General features: G+C 28.5%; 2 protein-coding genes and 1 pseudogene across 2 annotated transcripts; 1 reads left to right on the top strand and 2 right to left on the bottom strand.

Moving 5' to 3' along the window:
- Positions 1-201: 201 nt before the first annotated feature.
- Positions 202-2,987, bottom strand: LOC113378459 (annotated as a pseudogene).
- A 3,366-nt stretch (positions 2,988-6,353) lies between these two features.
- On the bottom strand, positions 6,354-7,180 carry LOC113378238. The gene is made up of 3 exons (XM_026618765.1): positions 7,020-7,180; positions 6,855-6,935; positions 6,354-6,782 (listed from the first exon to the last, which is right to left on the bottom strand). The coding sequence occupies exons 1-3, from the start codon at positions 7,048-7,050 to the stop codon at positions 6,553-6,555; spliced, it is 342 nt and encodes a 113-aa protein (XP_026474550.1). The 5' UTR covers positions 7,051-7,180; the 3' UTR covers positions 6,354-6,552.
- A 417-nt stretch (positions 7,181-7,597) lies between these two features.
- LOC113374943 (testis-expressed protein 2-like) lies at positions 7,598-14,004 on the top strand. The gene is made up of 15 exons (XM_026614901.1): positions 7,598-8,425; positions 8,828-8,915; positions 8,983-9,136; positions 9,239-9,357; positions 9,421-9,485; positions 9,566-9,619; positions 9,687-9,784; positions 9,883-9,952; positions 10,494-10,724; positions 10,994-11,167; positions 11,383-11,619; positions 11,694-11,797; positions 11,862-11,961; positions 12,587-12,726; positions 13,641-14,004. Exons 1-15 carry the CDS (start codon positions 7,598-7,600, stop codon positions 13,816-13,818), a joined length of 2,640 nt encoding a protein of 879 aa, XP_026470686.1. The 3' UTR covers positions 13,819-14,004.
- The last annotated feature ends 5,960 nt before the right edge of the window (positions 14,005-19,964 follow it).

Raw genomic sequence — 19,964 nt, 5'->3', positions numbered from 1 at the left:
CATTTTTTCCCAGAAATATTCCCAGTATTAATAATCCAATAATTAATATAAAACATGATTAGTTTCTTAACCCATTTTAGTTTCATGTGCTATCTAAGTGCATAATTAATTAGTGTTTTTTCTTTTTGGCAGAAACCTGACATGCTTCAGAAACAATTTTCCACATAAAACTGATTATTGCTACTTAGCAATCAACTTTATTTATACCTGTATATTAGGCAATAGATCAGGACAAAGAGCACCAAATTGAGCCATTGCAGCAACTGCTGCAGCTCTAACAGTGTGCATTTTCTAAAATAACCCGATTGTATATGAATCTAATATATCTGTTAAAAAAAATCATATTTTCATTTTCATCATTACAAGCCAGTTTTTATTTTTTCCATATAATATATTTTTGGTCACCTTGATGGCTGTTTTGATCTGGGTCCCTCCTTTCCAAGTAAATGCAAAATTCTAACAGCAAGGAAGTATGTTCACAATCTTCTATAAATTCACATAAATGTGCTAATCCAGTTTCTTTTTGCTTCAGGATTTTCTTCAATTATTGTGATGAGAGTGTCAGCAATAGAAGACTTTGTATTCCAAACCAAACCGCCTATAAGTATTTTAACATGAAAAAATATATCAGAGGAAAATGTATTTAGATAATAATGTAACCTTCAATCTCATCTCAACATTGCCTTAGAAAATTCATCAAAACGGCATGCTTTCTTGGGAATTTTATGCAGAGAGATCTAATAGCTTGAACAACCACAATTTTGAATCATCACTTATTTCGGAAACAAATGTAGCAATCTGTTTCATAAGTCTGTCTAGGATGATTCAGCACCAGTTTTAAGCAAAGTTGTTATTGCGAGAGTAGCAACTGAACGATTGGGATCAGTAATTAGACCCTCTAGATCTAAATTACAAGCTGTTACAGCAGCTGGGTGAGTCATTGCCACCTATAACAAACCATTAATAAGTTAAAATTTTAACTGCAACTTAAATACATGGTTGAGTTTGTTAAGTTTGAAATGTAACACCTTGTTCAATGTTCTTACTGCAGCAAATCTTAATGTCGGTTTTGGTGAACTACAAAATTTTGTAATATGCTTACAGCGGGTGCCAACCATGTGCACTTTGTTCTATAAATAAATATATAAAATTAGTCTCTATATTGAAAAATATGTATAATCTGCATAGTAATTGCACGATTTTAAGTAATATGAAGTCATAATTTTAAAAGATATTGCATTGAATTTGAAGAACAACATAATAGTTACAAATAAACTTGAAAATTATTTAAAAGCATTTTTTAGATAATATTATACCTTTGTAAATTCACAATTGCATGAGCTGCTTCATAAATTACCATCTCACTTTTATGTCTAAGGCATGCTTGACAATTAAGTAATGGAGAATCATTATTTGTACCACCTCTTCCTCAAGTAATTTGCAAGCAATACGTATCTGAAAATAATTGTAATCTTGTAACAAACAAAATACATTTTATTATATATACAAATTATATTGAAAATCAAATTAAAAAAGAACTTACCAACATACAAACGGCATATGGAGACTTCATAGAGGATCTTGTAAGTTTTCCAACTAATTTTGAAACGGCAAGGCGATCTGTTTTTCTTATGTGATATAGAAGGCCCAAAGCGTGATATTGTACCATAATGCTAATAGAATTATAAAGTTCTTAATATATATGAGGATAATATGCACACATGACTGTATGTATAAAATTACTTATCACTGTTCATGCCTCTTGAACTTCATTGGCCCATCTTTTCACAACTTCTCCAAGCTGATGATTTGGGCCAAGTGCAAAAGAACTAACTAAAGCTGCACTACTAACAGCTGGATTACGGTCTACAATACATTGTTTCATGTAACGCTCAATTGATTGCAACATCATACCCTAAAATATTTGAAAAATATTTATTTAAAGAGTATAGCACTTTCAATAAGCATGATAAAACTAAATGTTATAGAGTTGTAATATAATCAAATTATTTTTATAAAGATAAAAGATGCTCTTATTGGTTATACAATGAGTAAAACAAAGTTAACAAAATCATCCAAATATTGCAATATTATTTTATTGAATCACTCACTCTATAATATAAAATTTAGAGTGGCTAATGAATCAATAAATAATCATTAAGAATAACATTATGATCAGATTTACACAATTAAAATGCATTAAATTACAAGATCTATCATCAACCTGAATCACTTTTATTTCCATGAATCAAGTATAGAACATTTGTATAATATTACAACCAATAACATGTGTTTAATTAAAAAAAACTGATATTTGTGATCATGACAGTGATAGTGTACACGGGTTAAATGTTTCGATGACAAATACTTACATCGGTTATACTACATAAGGCTCTAATTGCTGCAGCTCTATATAAATCTTCTTTACCAGTCATATCTTTGGTTAAAGAACTTGTTACAATAATGACATCATCAGCTAATGTACTGAGCTCCTATTAAATTTAAAATTAATATGTAATTGTCTCAATTTTTGTATGGTTATAAGCAATACACATTTAATATTTTGAGCACCTTTATCCCAAGATATACCATTCTTCTCAAGACTACATCACGAGACTGGAAAAGTTTAGTCATTGCAAAAAATGTTTCTGTAGCTTCTGTAGCTCCCAATTGCTCTCCCTGAAAATTATAAATAATTTTGTGAATATTTTATTTTTTGAACAATTTGGAATAATGAATTAGAATGAAACGAATACCTGATTTAATAAATATAAGATTTGTGTAAGAATATGGGTACATTTCTTGGATTTACTGGGGTATCATTAAAAGTTCTAGCCTCCTGCAAAACTGTAGTTTTTTCAATATTTTGAAACGGATTACCTCCCCTCAAAAATTATAGAAATAGAAGAATGCATATAAAATGAACAAAATAATAGGACTGCCAACCATCTTCTTTCTTCTTTTTTATCTCTTTTAAAAGAACTCATATTTAAATATTTTATACAAATGTCAATCCTCTTACACGTCACCGAAATTCATTCAGTACAAACTTTGATGACTTTATGACAGCTTTGTGCAATCAAACAAGAAGGGCTGCAAACTTAATAAAAATAATCCACATTAGCACCATCTTAATAACAACAATAATTTGAGCTGTCAATTTAGGTTAAGCATCAGGTCACGCTACTGATACACGATATCGTTTCCCTCAACCGATAAACCATGTTCAAATAGGCTGCTTTTCAAATCACTTGAACAATTTTTTTTTAAAAGTACTTAGGAACAAATTTTATTTTCATTTAAAATACGTTAATTATAAGCTGTAGTTTCCAGTTGAAAACATTTTTAACCGATTTTAAAAATTAAAAATACATTCGATATAGTGCTGATTAGTTTTTGAAAAACATCGGCGGGGCCGTTTTTTTTTGAAAAAGTTATATATAGTACAAACTCGTTTATCCGGCGACCAATTTATATGTACAGTAAACCCTCGCTTTACGCGGCAAGTGCGTACCGTGCAGTATAGGAACCGTGCTATAAGAAACTCGTATTTAACATACAATTCAGGCTAATTCGTAGTGCGTTCTATGGAACCTTAAGGTGCGTCCACACCTAACGAACGAACACGAACGAACATGTCGAACAAAAAAATACAAAGAAGAACGAACAGGAACACGAACGAACGCAAAAAATTCCAAACAAACGCCTCAAAGCAGTGAGGGCTTGAATCTTTTTGTTCGAGGATGTACCGTGAAACGTCAGATTTATTATTTAAAGTGGCGAGAAAGAGCAAAATTATTTAAAGTCATCAAATTTACAAAATTTGTCAATAACATCAATATCTTATTATAAACACTACAAAAACTAATGCAGGACTGCACATTTTTACATCAAAAAAGAAAAATGTTTGTCTACATTCATGGTAGCATCCACACTGCACATACGAGTTCAAACATGAACGAACAATTTCCTTTGATGTACCGACAAGTTGCGGAACATTGCTCGCCATGTTTGTTTATGTTCGTTCGTGATCGTCGTGGCGTCCACACTATGCTGTTGCCGTTCGTTCTGGTACGTTCTTTTATGTTCGTTCGTGTTCGTTCGTTAGGTGTGGACGCACCTTTACCTAGTGCAGTATGGACACCGTGCTATGAGAGACTCAAGGTGCGTCCACACCTAACGAACGAACACGAACGAACATGTCGAACAAGAAAATACAAAGAAGAACGAACAGGAACACGAACGAACGCGAAAAATTCCAAACGAACTTGAACAAGCGCTTAAGGTGCGTCCACACCTAACGAACGAACACGAACGAACATGTCGAACAAGAAAATACAAAGAAGAACGAACAGGAACACGAACGAACGCGAAAAATTCCAAACGAACTTGAACAAGCGCTTAAAAGCAGTTAGCGCTTGAATTTTCGTTGTTCGTAGATGTTCCGTGAAATGTCAGTTTTATTATTTATATGGATATAAGCTTTAATCATACGGCATTTTCACTGGTTTTTGTGTGATTTTTGTTCGTGTATATTTTGTAAATATACTGTAAATAAATTATTCAATTAATTTCACTCAGTTTTTGTATTTAATATTTATATTTTGAGTCGTTTTCTTTCCTCAGCATTCATATTCGGAGCAAGCTGAACATTTCAGACTTGAGCTAACTATACTCAATTTTCATACTCTCATCCTCAACATATATGTTGAATGTCTATGTATGATAGCAAGTTTAATATTTACTTGTAAAGACTGCAATTACTTCTTTACTGCAGCTTCTGACATCCCAAATGTTTTGCCTACACTTTCCCAAGCATCGTTTTTTTTTTCTAATATTTTTATAAAAAGGGTCTTTAGTCTCCCATATTATAGGAAACTTTTCTATTTCATTTATGAATGATGAAATTACGTCATTTGACCATTCCATAATTTATTCAAAATTTTCAAACTGTACACAATAATTAAAAGTAAATATTATTAAAATTTTCAAACTGTACACAATAATTAAAAGTAAATATTATTAAATTATTAACATTATTATTAAATTATTAAAAAATTATTATTAAATTATTAAAATTATTAAAACAAAAATGTTCGTTTGCGTTCGTTGAGACGTCCACACTGCACATACGAGTTCAAACATGAACGAACAATTCCCTTTGATGTACCGACAAGTTGCGGAACATTGCTCGCCATGTTTGTTTATGTTCGTTCGTGATCGTCGTGGCGTCCACACTATGCTGTTGCCGTTCGTTCTGGTTCGTTCTTTTATGTTCGTTCGTTAGGTGTGGACGCACCAGTTGGTACAAATCGCATCATTTTTATCGCGTTGTATGGAGACCAAGAAATACAACTTGAAGTAGGAGAAATACGGACGAAATGACATGTAGGACATTGACACCTTATTCAAAAATTGGCGCGACGCAGTAGTCAGCTCAAACGTGTTCTTAGGCGACTATTATACAATCAGGCATGTCTAAAAGATAAAAGTCGATAACAAAATTTACATCAATACCCTTTTGCACAACGAACTTATGGGCTGTTGACCAAATACCGTGTAATAAGAAGTCCGTGTAGTCGGAGGGATGTCGGATTTTTGCTCCGTGTAGTATGGGAACCGTGTACCCAGAGTGCCGTGTAAAGCGAGGGCCTACTGTATATATACCTACAATTCGAATTTTTGCATAATTAATGCTGCAGTTTAGTATATGTATATACATACATAAGAATGTGTTGATTTCTAATATCTATGTATGCATTTGTTATTTCTAATAAATACATACACATTTTTCATACATTTGATTATGCGAATGTCTATCGACAACTATATATATATATATCTATTTTATTTATATATATAATATTTTATTCATACTTTGCCTAGAAACAAAGTTGAAGAAACAAACACCCAAGAATTTTGGCCCATGGAAAGTGGGTCAAATAGAATCAAGTGAAGAATACTGTATAGCGTAATTTTGGTTAGAATAGTAGTATTGTTTTAAATAAAGAGGCATGTACATTATTACAATTTATTTATTAGAAACAACTTTTAGAACATTAACAAACAAAAGTAAGATGAATATTAAAATATCTTTTTCATACTTGTAATATTATTATTCTATTATTGTACACTTCAGCAAACATACTGCACATTATTCTCACATAGAACTATTCACTTAAATGATTTATTATAAATCATATTAAATTTCAAATACAATGCATTCATAGTAGGATTTATTAACAGATTCCAACAATAATTGATTTCAATCTAGAAACTTTATATAACACGTTTAAGAAAAATTAATTACATATGAATATAATCCTTTCTGCAAAATCCTTACATTTGTTGTTTCACACATACATTCAATATTTATACATTTTGTTTAAAAAACTATATTTAAAAAAGAACTAATAGCTAAAGTTATATGCATTAAATGCATTCCATTAAATTTCTTGAGCTATAAAATATTTTGTTACCAAATAAAAGCTTATAAGTATGACCCTATATCGCAATTAGTATTTATTTTATAATTTAGTTTGGAATTTGTTTTTATAAATCGGACTTTTCATTTATGCTGTCTGTTGCTTCTGCTTCATCTTTCATAGTTTGAGCTGAACAGCCAGGTACATTTTCCTTGTCTTCTTCAAGTTTTGTCATTAATGAATTATTATCTACGTTTGGTTTTCCTCCATTTTGGAAAAAACTATTTATAGGCTTTTGCCAACTAGGTGTTTCACGGGGATGATATGAATTGCCAAAAGATTGATTAAGTTTTGAGCCTTTTCACAGGAAATACAAAAATATATAATTTTGTAGTATTATAACATTCTATCACAAACATTACTACTCACCAGAAGAACCACCTCTTGATTCTCCTACTGAAACCACTGCGACCGTCCTGCTACTTTTACCTGGGGCCTTACCGGCACTTACTGAATGGCACAAATATTTTTATGATTACAAGCTATAATATCGGCAATTAATAAACATAGCACATATAAATTTTGAGCATATACCTTTAGTAGGTCCACCTCTTGTGCGCACCATAATAAAAATTTCTTTGATCAACGAAATGTCTAAAATCAAATATTTTCATCAATTGACGTTACCAAAATAATGTGTATAATAATTTTGATGTTTAGCGCGAAGTTTACCAACTACATAATAATAAATTGAGTTAAGCTGTCAATTTGACAGATCATATTTGGCCAAAATGTGAATAGCGTGAATAGTACCTGCATCTCAAATTTGAAATTTTTATTGCTTTCATTTTTAATTTTACGTGTGAATTTAAAATATAAATCTACATAAGATTTTAGTAACTACAGCTTATGTTGTAAACGTTGAATTTTGAATACCAACGATTTATACTAAAAATTATATTTGACATGACAACTGTCAATCGAAACTTATAAATAATTATGCTGATAAATATTTGTGTTTGTTATTAACATTATCTAGACATTGTTTTGACAGCAAAGCATGAATCATTATTTGATGTAGATATAGTTTTTCTTATCGTGTTTCGCGTTTTAGTTTAAAGTGTGTTATGTTCACATAAAATAGTTTGTGTTGATTTATTTTAGCGCAACAAATGTCTTTCCAATCTCCAAATGATTCAGATGATTCTGAGGTATCACTTCATTCAGATGCCTCAGATTCATCTAAGACCCACAAACAGAAGAAAAAGAGATCTGCACTCAAAGAATATTTTTCAAAGCAGATTGAGTCGACAAGTTGGGATCAGGGTAGAACTTCACCACAGAATAAATCTTATTCAGAAAGTTTATTTCGAAAGAGATTTAAAAAGCTAATTCATAAGAATGAAGTTATACAGAGTCCAGCTGTATCATTTAAAAATGCAACAAATCATTCTGGTAGTGATGATGAGAACTCCGTTCAAACTATCTTCCCAGAGAAGTTACAGCCGTCTCAAGACAAATCAGATGATAATATAAATGTTGTGTTAAACAGAAAAGAATCAAAAAGTGATGATGATGATGAACCAGAGGATATTGAACCAGCAATCGATGCATTGGATGAAATTCATCCCATTTTAGGTCAAACTGCATCAACAAATTTAATTTCAAATATTTCTTCAAACCATTCTAGTGTAGTAAATAATTCAAGAACTCAATATTCATGGAATTATACCAGTATTTTTCTTATGATATTATTATCTTTGATAATTATTAGTGCATTTTTTGGTGCTCCATTATATTTTATTACATTAATCATTGGTATAATGATTCCTATTTGTACGAATATGATTTTCAAAAAAGTTATAGATTTCATTAAAAAGAAACTTTATATACAAGGAAGTGGTCCTGAGAAGACTGAATTTATTTTGCCAAAATATAATGAAATGAACATTCTGGAAGTTCCTTCAGTTGAAGAATATCAAGTGCCAAAAACATATGAGGTTTGTATTTTTGTATCATGCCTCTATTTCAGTATAGATCATATTTCAAATATACTGTTTATTTACTAAAATACTTTGCAAATTAATAAAATCTAATCAACTTATGAATGAGTTGTTATAACGCTTAAACATAATATTTAAGTAATATTTTGTAGTTTTAAAACTACAAACATATTTTAAGTAAATTTTGAGATTATCAGTCACTAAACTTTAATCTATGATAAATACAATAAATAAATTCAACTTCATATCATAATCATTTTATTTGTTTATGATAAAACATAAAAAAATATTTTCTGTTCAGAAATTATTCTACAATTATGTTTATGCTTTGTTATCATTTATTGTTTAGAATTAAATTTTTCATATCATTATTTATATTATTTTTGTTCAAATTTAAAGGGTTGGATTAATCTATATCCTCACTTTTCTTACGACCCAGAAACCTACCATTTATCAGATACTATTCCAGTATATGTAAAGATCAAAGGTAACTATCACAAATAATGCAGCATCTTTCTCAGTTTCCACAAAACTTTATTAATTGCGATTTTTAGGTAAACATTTGATTGTATATTACACTAAAAATCATGTAGCTAGACGAACAACTTATAATGAGCCTGAATTGAAGTTAAACATAACATCAAGTGTAGTTTATAATTTAAATAATGCGAAAGTGTCTCTTCTTCCTGATGGGCTAGCAAAAATTCGGTATGTATATATATGTATGTATATATATATATATATATATATATATATATATATATCCCATACTAAGTTTTGTTAAATATCAACAAAAATATATGCTTTCAGACATTGGAGCAAAAAATATCCTATATGTATAGAAATTGAGAACACAACTGTAAAGAATGATGATGTTTTTACTAACGAAGATTTTTCATTGGATAATACTATAACTAATTTAGAGAAAGGTAGAACAAGATTTTAATTTATGTTAAAAGATCTGTTTTATAAAATTTATTCTATTGTTGCAGATGACTGCAGTGATTCTACAACAACTAATACCTTTCATGATAACACACAAGAAGATGAATTTAAAGTAATAATTTATAATGAATAATTAAGATTTTTATTAGAAAATAACTAAATTAACTTATTCAACTATTCTTTCAATTATAGGATGTTGAAGATTATGAAGAAAATACATGTGCTAGAAATTCAGTGTCATCTTTAGTGAGTTAAATAGAATTAGTTTTTGTATTTTTATTGTATGTTTTTCACATTTTATTATTTTCAATAGGGTGAAGATATAGAAACCAATTCAGATAATTCACATTTAAAAGAAGATAGACAAAGGCTGTTGTTATTTGCTCGTGCCAATCGAGAGAAATATGACTGGTTTGTAACTAGAAATGTTTTCATCTTTATCACTAATGCTTTATCAATAGCATTGAAAATGTGATTTATTAAATTTTAATGAATTATTTTCTTTTCAGGTATTTGCGAATACTCTCCACAATAAAATTACTTTCTGTGAAAAATAATGATAAGGAATCAAATGTCAAGGTAAATTGTTATTGTATTTAATATTTGAGATCAAGACATATAATAAGATATGTATACATTAATTTATTTGTGTCAAAAAGTATGCATATATTCAAATTTAAATTCATGTTCTGAAAAGTTTATCTAGTCTGATCAGAATTTAAATAAATTATGAAAATAACAAATTTATGAAAAAAGTGCATTTTATGCATATGCATTTTCAAACATATCTACAAATTATGTACACCTATCAAATACTCGTTTTTTGCACTAATTTTAGCCTTTACTAAAAAATAAGACGTTCATACTGTTAATATCAATCAAGTTATTTGCTTCTAATATTTTAAACTTGTACTAGTAGTTAATAAATTAATAATTATGGATTGTTTGTAAAATTTTTGGCTGATTTGTAAAAAAGTTGTTAATTAATTTCATTGAAAAATTTTCAACTTTATTTTGTGCAACCATAATGAGAAAACCTTGCTTATATTTACCATATTTAATTGCTGCTATTAGATTTACCAATACCACTGCTTAGTCATAGTATTTGTGCTCTCTTTAGTGTTCAGATGATCGAGCATCAGGAAGTGAGTCAAGCCAAGATGAAACAAAGCAAATAGAAAAGAAAGAAAGTAGTCAAAATAACAATATCGGAACCAGTGATGTGGATTCTATATCTACAAATAGTAAATCTGGTGACTTTGAGAATGTTATAGCAGAAGATGCATCCAAAAACAATGTATCTCTAATGGGTGACCAACAATATTTGAAATACATGGGTTATTTTCTACATGTGAGATTCTAATTGATAAGATTAGAATATTTATTTAATAATATAATAATTTATTTAATTGCATATAATTTAATGATAATCTAGAATTGCAAGGTAATAAGAACTTATTCTTATATTTGTAAATTATTTTAAGAAAATTATCTTCCAATTCTAGATTTATATTTATAATTACATATAAAAGTTCCATTTTGTTTATATGTTATGATGTCATAATTCATGCATTAAAATTATTATCTGCAGCCTTAATATTTACGATATTTTGATTTTAGGGAGACCATAAAGATGATACAAGTGAAATTAGCAGAGATTTTAATCTATCGATATCTAAAGATGTTCTCTGGTTTAATGTATTAGCTGGAAGAGTGCTTTTGGGTATTTTAAATGATCCTGGGTGGATTATGAAGATTCAAGAACGAATCCAAAAAAAACTTTCTACAATTAAGGTATCAAATATTTAGAAGTATTTTCAAATTAATTATGTTTTACAGATTGAACAAATATGAATCTGTGAATATTATTATATTGAAATAATTGAATCTTCCTTAATTAAATGCAGTTTGGATACATAACATTGAATTTGATTATTTGATTTCATATATCTATATTTAGTTCATATTAGGCAAAATATAAATTTCTAATGATTGTGTTTTTTTTTTAGTTGCCTTATTATATAGATGAGCTGGAATGTTCAGAACTTAGTTTAGGCGAAACACCACCAAAGATACACCGTGCTTCTAAGCCCGTTATGAATGAAAGAGGTTTATGGGTTGATTTAGATGTCACGTATGAAGGTCTAGTCACTCTAGTCTTATCTACAAAATTAAATCTCATGAAGTTAAAAAAAATTAATGCAGCAGACACTGTGGATACTAATGATCCATGTCAAAGTTCTAAAGTAACATAAAATTGATTAGAGTTTGGTTATTATTTATTATATATTTTTAATTGTTTTATATGTTTATTCAATAGTTTCAAAATCAGAAAGCATCTGCAATTTACAATAGTGATCTAGAAGATAGTGCAGATAGTTCAACATCTGATGATCAAGTTCAAGATACAAATTCAGATAAAACGTAAATATTGTTTGTATTACTTCTATTACTGGAAAAGAGTTTACATTTTTTTTTTTGTTATTAGATTTTCATTAGGTTCTATATCCCCAACACCCAGAAAGCAAAATAACAAAAGCTTTTTAAAAGTTGTTGATCAAGTTGCTGCCTCAAAGTTTTTCCAACAGGCAAGTCAAAATTAAGTATTATTATTGTTGAATTTTTAAGCTATTTGTAATGAATAAATGTACTAAAGTTTTTCGTATGATGAATATTTGATCAAGTTTTTATATAGAAATGTTAATTTGCATCCAATCGTTGAAGTAAAAGAACAATAAATAATGATCTATTTATTTATATGTTATGACACGGTATGTTCAGTAATTTTCTTTTATAGTTTAATAACATACCGTGTCGAAACATATAAATACATTATTATTTATTGTTCTTTTATTTTGACGATTGGCTGCAAATTAACATTTCAAGTATATGTCACAATGTGAAACAATATATATATATATATATATATATATATATATATATATTATTAGACTTTGTTAATATATATATATATATATATATATATATATATATAAACTAGAGGGGTCAGATTACTGGATTATAATGGAAAAGTCATAATTTTTAATATACAATATTAGAAATAGCAAAAAAATTTAAAAAAGAAATGCCGAGGGCTTTGGTTGCGAGGGTGTTGAATTAGTGGAGGTGTCGGATTAGTGACATTCTACTATACATTGTTCTTTTATAACTTATTTTATAAAACTCATTTTTTTTTTTTTAAAAAAATTACAGGCAACAGAAAATAAATTCGTGAAAAAGGCTTTAGTTGCTGTAAGCAATAGTCAGTTACGTTTACAAGTAGATTTTCGTGGACTAATTGGGGAATTAGTTCTGAATATTCCAAATCCGCCTTCGGATAGATTGTGGTTTGGGTGAGTATTTATTAATTTTCATATTTACTTACATATTTATAAATTTTGAAATTTTTGAAAAAAAAATAAAAAAAAATAAATTGAGAAATTAATATTATTTATAAATAATGCTTTCACAAACACACTTTTTGTATTATTTAATTACGTAGTAACAGTAAATTAAAAATATTTTTTTTATTCATACGCTTAGGAACATCTGATTTTATAAACTTTATTTCTATTCTTATTTAAATCAATATTTTTTTTATGCATTTGATGGAGGCTAATTCACAAGTATACAGAATATTACATTTTAATACAGCCTGCTATTTCTATTGTTGTCAATAAAAAGTCATTCATTTCCGTCTATGACTAATATAAAAAAATCTTAAATTAATTTTGTCTTAATATTTATATATAAAGTCTTTTTGGGCAATTTTCAGAGTAAATATCTATTTACAAATTAAGTTTCTTATAAATTTAACAGGTGTATATTTGTATGCTTTTCATTTTAATTTTTTTGTGTTATTTGTTTGCTCTTCTGCAAATTTAATGTGCATTTTCGAATAATGTAATGATGTTACTAATGTAAGTATAATATAAATATAATTATAAGAATTATAAAACTTTACTCATACTGTTTTTACATGCCACTCAAAACAGGAAATAGGAACGGTTAATTACATAAATAGAAATTAGCGCAATTATTTATATTATACATGCATACATACAAACATGCATTTATGAGTTGAATATCACTTAAACGGTCATTCAACATTCGTCTACATTTACAACTGAAATGAAAAACAAACAAAAAAAATTAATATGTTACAAGTAACACAATATTATAGAATTCTTTTAAATTTGTTTTAAAATTTTATATTGATCATAAAAATCAGGATTCTATTCGATTTTTAAGATTTTTTTTATCGTAGTTTTCGGAAACCCCCACGCATTTGGCTGACTGTTCATCCAGCATTCGGTGAGAGAAATGTAAATTTCACGTACGTGACGAACTGGATAGAGAAAAAAATTTGTCAAGAAATTGTTAAAAATTTAGTACTTCCCAACATGGAGGACCTAATTATTCCTATCCTCTTACCCCAGACGTAGTTGCTAAAATGAACTTTAAAATAAATGATAACGTTATGGAAGTTGCATTTATGTTATTTTGTTAATAATGTTTGTTCAACTCCTTATGCATAATGTTATCTTTCATAATTTTTATGCTCATCAGTACAATGTTTCGTTATATTTTAATAACGTTATTTTATTTTGAATCTACTAAATAACTTTTAAACCGGTAGCTCATTTCAGTATTACTTTAATTAAATTAGATTTTCTCATATGCTTTTACATATCTATTTGCATTTTTTATAATTAAAACCGAAATAATAGTTATCAGGCAGCTTAAATAAAGTATTGAAATTATTTTATTGGTGGATGCCATCCTTCACAACATCTATTTGGTAGCTCAGAGTAAAATAAATTAATTTGTTTAGTAAAATAATTGATTATATATCATTGTACAAACTATTATTTCTTATACTGTGACACCAGTGAACATTTTAGATAAGATAAAAATAACACAATGAAAATATTGTCAAATTATGTTTTTAATTTAATTGTTGACGTACCTGTGCCAGTTTTTAAACTCCTTTGTATGACTACAACACGAAAATTTTTAGCATATGTTTGTACATATAATTTTTATTGTTTTATTTTTCTGTATAAATCTCTGGATAACTATTATTAATTATGATTGTTAAATTTCTGAACTAAAAGTCCCTTTTTATATATAGTTTGGATTTTGCTTGAAGATGATGAAATGATTAAAAATCTCACAAATGATATTAATTCCAGTGATAGATCATAAGCAATCGCAAGATTTATAATACAATAAAATTATATTTATTTGTTTCTAAATTTAGTATTTGAAAATAAGTATAATCGGTTGTTAAATTTAGATTTTTCGGAGAATGTTTATATTAGGGGTGAAAGGTTAATTAATTCGAATTAATTTACAATATTGGTTATATCATAACCCGCTTGCTAAAATAAAATATTTAATGAATTTACAACTGACAGCCACATCTGGATAATCGACCTCTTAGAATTTGTATAATTGTTTCTTTAATAATATTTCATAATGCTATTCGGTATTTCTGAGATGTATTATTTCGGCGCATCATATTCTTCTCGAGCGACCTTTCTTCGAAGGAAAAGCATTAGCTAATAAGAACTCTTACTAATATGAATACAATTTAACCGGACGTCGCAAACCTTGAAAAATGCTTTAAAATTTCCCATGAATGAACGTTAATTGGAATTGAAATCAATCACCACTTTTTAAAAAACATTAATTGTTGTGTGAGTAATAAAATGCATATACGTAATAACTCAATACCGATTCGTTGCGCGGGTCCCTTGACCTTTAAGAATCAATAATAAAATTATTGTCCGTGTTTTCTAATGCAATAGTATAAATTATTATAAACGACCGATGAGAGAGATACACAGATTCAAAGGCTGTTTTGATTAATGAAGCAAGAATGGATGTGTTTAATATTTAATGATTAGAAAAATGCATCGAGCCGAAGCTAATAACTTTAATTGCGACTGTCAGAAGGATGTACTGTTGTACTTTTGTGATAATTAATAAAATATGTATATAAATTGATAATGAAAAAGTTATATTACCTTGGATTTTTAACAGAAAAAAAAATAAAAAATTGGCTGCAGACGGCTTCTATATACATTCTAGTTTATAATTATTTTAATAATATATACGTTTTTATGTTAGTGTTAAGATATTGATTCAATAATTGTGATTCCATGAAATTATATGTATTTTTCTCTTGATTAATTTTTAATCATTTTTCTGCATTATTCATGTGATAAGAATAGCTGTGCGTGATTCAATACTTGTAATTGATAATGTGATTCAGATATTGGTATAATTTAAAAGCTCACATTACCAACTATTATATCAAATATTAAATGTATTTATTTTAAAGAAGTTTCTGTAATATGTCTCTGATTTAGATATATATTTATAAAAGAATTATCAATAAAATTGATTTAAAATTTTCAACTTCATGATTTTTATTCATTATATCAGATATATATGAAATATCTTAATTAGTCTTTTAAATTACTCTTGTATAATAACCATAACTACTATTTTATTTTATGATAACGTAAAATTATAAGAGTTGTATGTTTTTTTAGTTTAGAAAATTGTCTTTAGCGCCGCCTTATGGGCGACATCCACTTGAAGATGTGTACGAGTGTCGTCTATACACGACACCGAGTGAAGCCAAGTCAACACTTACTTGGCTTCAAGATTCTTTATTTTGAGTTAAATTATAGAGAATTCTAATTTACTATTTTTAACTTCCCGTAGGGTAAGTTATTGTAATGGGCCGAAAATCGGAATTGAAAATTTTTACATTTATCGACGTTTTGAAGGTTTCTGAACATTTTGGCATACCTCAGAAAAAATGGATGTGTGTGTGTGTGTGTGTGTGCGTGTGCGTATGTATGTATGGATACAAATTTCCAGTCACGTTTTCGGGCGCTCGAATCAACCGATTTGAATGGTTTAAAAAACATTCGATTCCTATCGATAGGGAAAAGAGCTGATTAGTTTTTGGCAAAGGCAGGTCCAGCCGTTTCGTGGATACGTAGCAAAGAGTGCAGAAAATAGAAATCGACTTTTTGAGAGAACGGAGCATCCGATTTGAATGATCTAAAAAGCATTCAATTAGTAATGATTGGGAGAAGTGTTTATTAGTTTTTGGCAAAGGTAGGCCCAGCCATTTCGAGGAGCTAAGTATTCCTCGAATATTTCGTTACGGTACGGGAAGTTCCAGCAATTTGCCTTAAGGCACGATGCCACCCACCCCACTAGTTTAATATTTAAGTTTCTCCAAAGTGTTATTTTTAACTTTTAAATGTGTTTTTTTTTATAATGATTGGTATCTTACATTTTAAAATATGTTACGTAAAAAATACTTGGGTGGATCAAATTCGCAGCAAAAGGGTTAAATTTAGGTGTAAATGATGATGAAATTTACTTTGATTTGACAAAAGTGGAATTCGAGATTTCGTGATTTTTTTTAGGAGATTGTTTCACATACAAGGCTAAAAAAATGTAAAAAAGAAATTTATTTTTGCTAAAAAAGATTGTGTTCGCATGCAGATTGTTGCACGTTCCATGAAACGTTCAAGAGTCTGTCTGTCTATCCATATACGTATATCAGCTAAACTTCATTTCGATAAATAAATTTTTATATGAAAATTAGCCGAGCTATTGCACTTTAATTATAATTTCTACATTTTGTAAAAATTATGAGCGGGCATTATGAGATTCATGTTGATTTGCTCCTTTTGTGCCTACAAAATTTTAAATAGTATTCCAGCTGTTAGATAGTATCAATAATTAGGAAGGAGCAAAGGAAGGAGTTGACCGTAATTTTTAAAAATAATATGAATTAAGAAATCGCATCAATTTGGTTTCACGATCTTTTGCAATCTCGTATTCAATTTCAAATTTAATTTTTTTTTGACAATCCTGAAAATATTTCAAAAATTCTAAAAATCTTCTGATATGAATTATGAATCGTTTTATCAGCGATCTATTCTTACAAGTCTTAAATTTTTTAGTAATATTGAGGACAGGCTTTCTTTTGAAATGTTTGTCGACGTGGTCTTCAATAAATATTTTGGCCACAGTTTGGCCTGGTAGATTCTCTATTCTGTTGTTATTTTCTTGGCTAAACATTAAACATAACCATAATGAAAATTAATAACATAAATCATTCGCCAAATTAAAGAATAAGTGATTTAAAAAGAAGACAAATTAAAATTGCATATATTGAGGTTCAAACAACTTACAATATCTTTGAAATAATTATAGATTTCATTGCATATTTAATTCTTCAATATGAATTTGTATAGTCATAATTATGAGAAATTGTGCATGACCAAAATCTATGAATATATGCCCATTGTACAATGCCGTTTTGAATGTTTTGCCTTGTATTTATAATAATTACCATGAATCACGGTTATAACTGAATAAAGTCAATTTCAAAACGTTCGATGATCATAAATTTTAGGCGACGGATGCATTATTACATTTTTATCTAAATTATTTTTCAAATTAATACAGGCGCGTCCGTTCTCGTTATGATAACAAGGCGATCGAGATTTGTTTCCCACAACATTAACACATTTCTTAACGATGAAATAATCTTCATTTGGTGAATGAAGATAAATTTAACTTTTAATATATAGAGAAGAACAGCTAATGTCGACCAATATTATTTTTCAATGTAATTAAAACAACTTGAAAAAAGTAGTTATTAATAATTATACAGTTGATGCATATATAATTATCTTTTTAATAAAAAATTATCTATATTTACCATTGAGATCTATGGCATCATTTGGTTGATGTGACCTACAATAATCACAGGACACAACACATCAGTGTATTTAATCTTATGTAACAAAATATTCGTATTTCTTTTCTTATTTACTAATGCAATAATTTATCTTATATTTTCACACAGTTGACTTTACGACATCTACAAAACATAACATTTGTCACGTGAAAACCTGTGCGGGCCAATGGTAATTGAAGGTAAGGTAAATTATTATTACTTTTCTTTATAGTTTTTCTTATTTATTAGTATTATTTATGTAAATCAATAAATCAAATTTTTGCCATTTTTTTCTCTTCAACATTCTTGTGAGATGATGTTTGTGATTATAGTACTCCCAAACGGCTTGATTTTTATGAAATTTCATAGTTACATTCAATAGGACTGAAAATCGTTTAAGACATATTTTTCATAACCGTAAGTGGTAAGGGTTGCCCACCCTTAAATTTTTTTTTTTAATTTTTAAAGTTTTTAAAACCATTTATTTTTATTAAATAGTATATATACAAATTTTCAGTTCTCCAGAGCTCAGCCTTCTTTCTATTTGGTGAAATTTTACTTATAAAATGATTAATCTTTATTATAATAATGTATTTCTTTAGTCAAATACTTAGCACTTCTGTTTATGAATATTTTTTGTATTCTATATGTGGTAAAATAATCTTATTGATTTCTTAAAATTAAAATAATATTTTATTATATATTTTAATTATTAATACAAGAAATTATTTATTATCTTATGACATATTAATTAAAATAATTTAGTAAAATTTAGTTGTTTAAAATATTAAAAGTTTAGTCAATGCTAAGTACCTTTATTTTGATCTTAAAAATGTAATTCAAAATAACACAATCATCGTTAAACTCAGTTTTCAATGGCGTGGATTTTTTTCTTGGTGAATGTGTTGTTCTGTACTATTTATTTAAACAGTTAGAGAGTATAACGTGATTTCGTACGAATATGATGAACTGTTTTAGAAGATCCCTTGATAGATCTGGAAAGATAAATTTAATTCAACTAGATGCTTTGGTCATTAAGGGTTGACAAATTAAGGGTTCTATGATTCATTTTGATGATTGACTTAACTTTTACAACCCCAAAACCGGGGGCATGAATTTTTATGATAAATAGTTTTTATTGATGCAGCAATGCCAGGCCAGGGCTATTTTCGTGGAAGTGGAAACATATCGCTAGCTATATTGCCTATTGAAAATCGATGTCCCTGCTTAAATTCAGACCAAGGCGGATATCGAACTTGGGAGACTTCTGATTCAAATCCCATTGCTCTAATCACTTACCCACGGGCCCAGTATAATATAATGATTATTAGTTTTCTGTGTTGTTGGGTTCGTGTGTCGCAGACTTGAATGATTTTTTTTAAATTTATTTGAACAGCGATCAGAACTTATGGGTTCTAGGAGCTGTCGTGATAAATTTCTTACAAACTACGTTTGTTTTATTATAGATGGCAACCCAAACAGTTGTCATCTCTATGTCCCGAATTTTATTATTACAATTATTGTAATAGTGATGACTTTTTATTGGTGCAGCAATGCCGTATTAGGGCTGTTTTCACTGGGAAACATATTGCTATCTATTTTCAAGTGAAAATTGTTGTCATTGCTGCCTGACAACAGGCTGCTCGATGTGGGTATCGAACCGGGACCCCTGATCCACGTCCAGTCTTGAATGATATTAACAGTTTTTGATCGTGAAAGATTCGTGAAAGGATTATCCTTTAGGATTTGCTTTTTTGGTTCGGCGAATATTTTCACAAAATGGACCGTTAGAAAATAGTTATTAGTAAA

Source organism: Ctenocephalides felis, unplaced genomic scaffold (assembly GCF_003426905.1).
Source record: "Ctenocephalides felis isolate EL2017-DRISC unplaced genomic scaffold, ASM342690v1 CF-g0.4_SCAFFOLD_01886, whole genome shotgun sequence".
Taxonomy (NCBI): Eukaryota; Metazoa; Arthropoda; class Insecta; order Siphonaptera; family Pulicidae; genus Ctenocephalides; species Ctenocephalides felis.
Note: the sequence above shows the minus strand (reverse complement) of the source record. Positions and strands in the feature narration are given on the sequence as shown.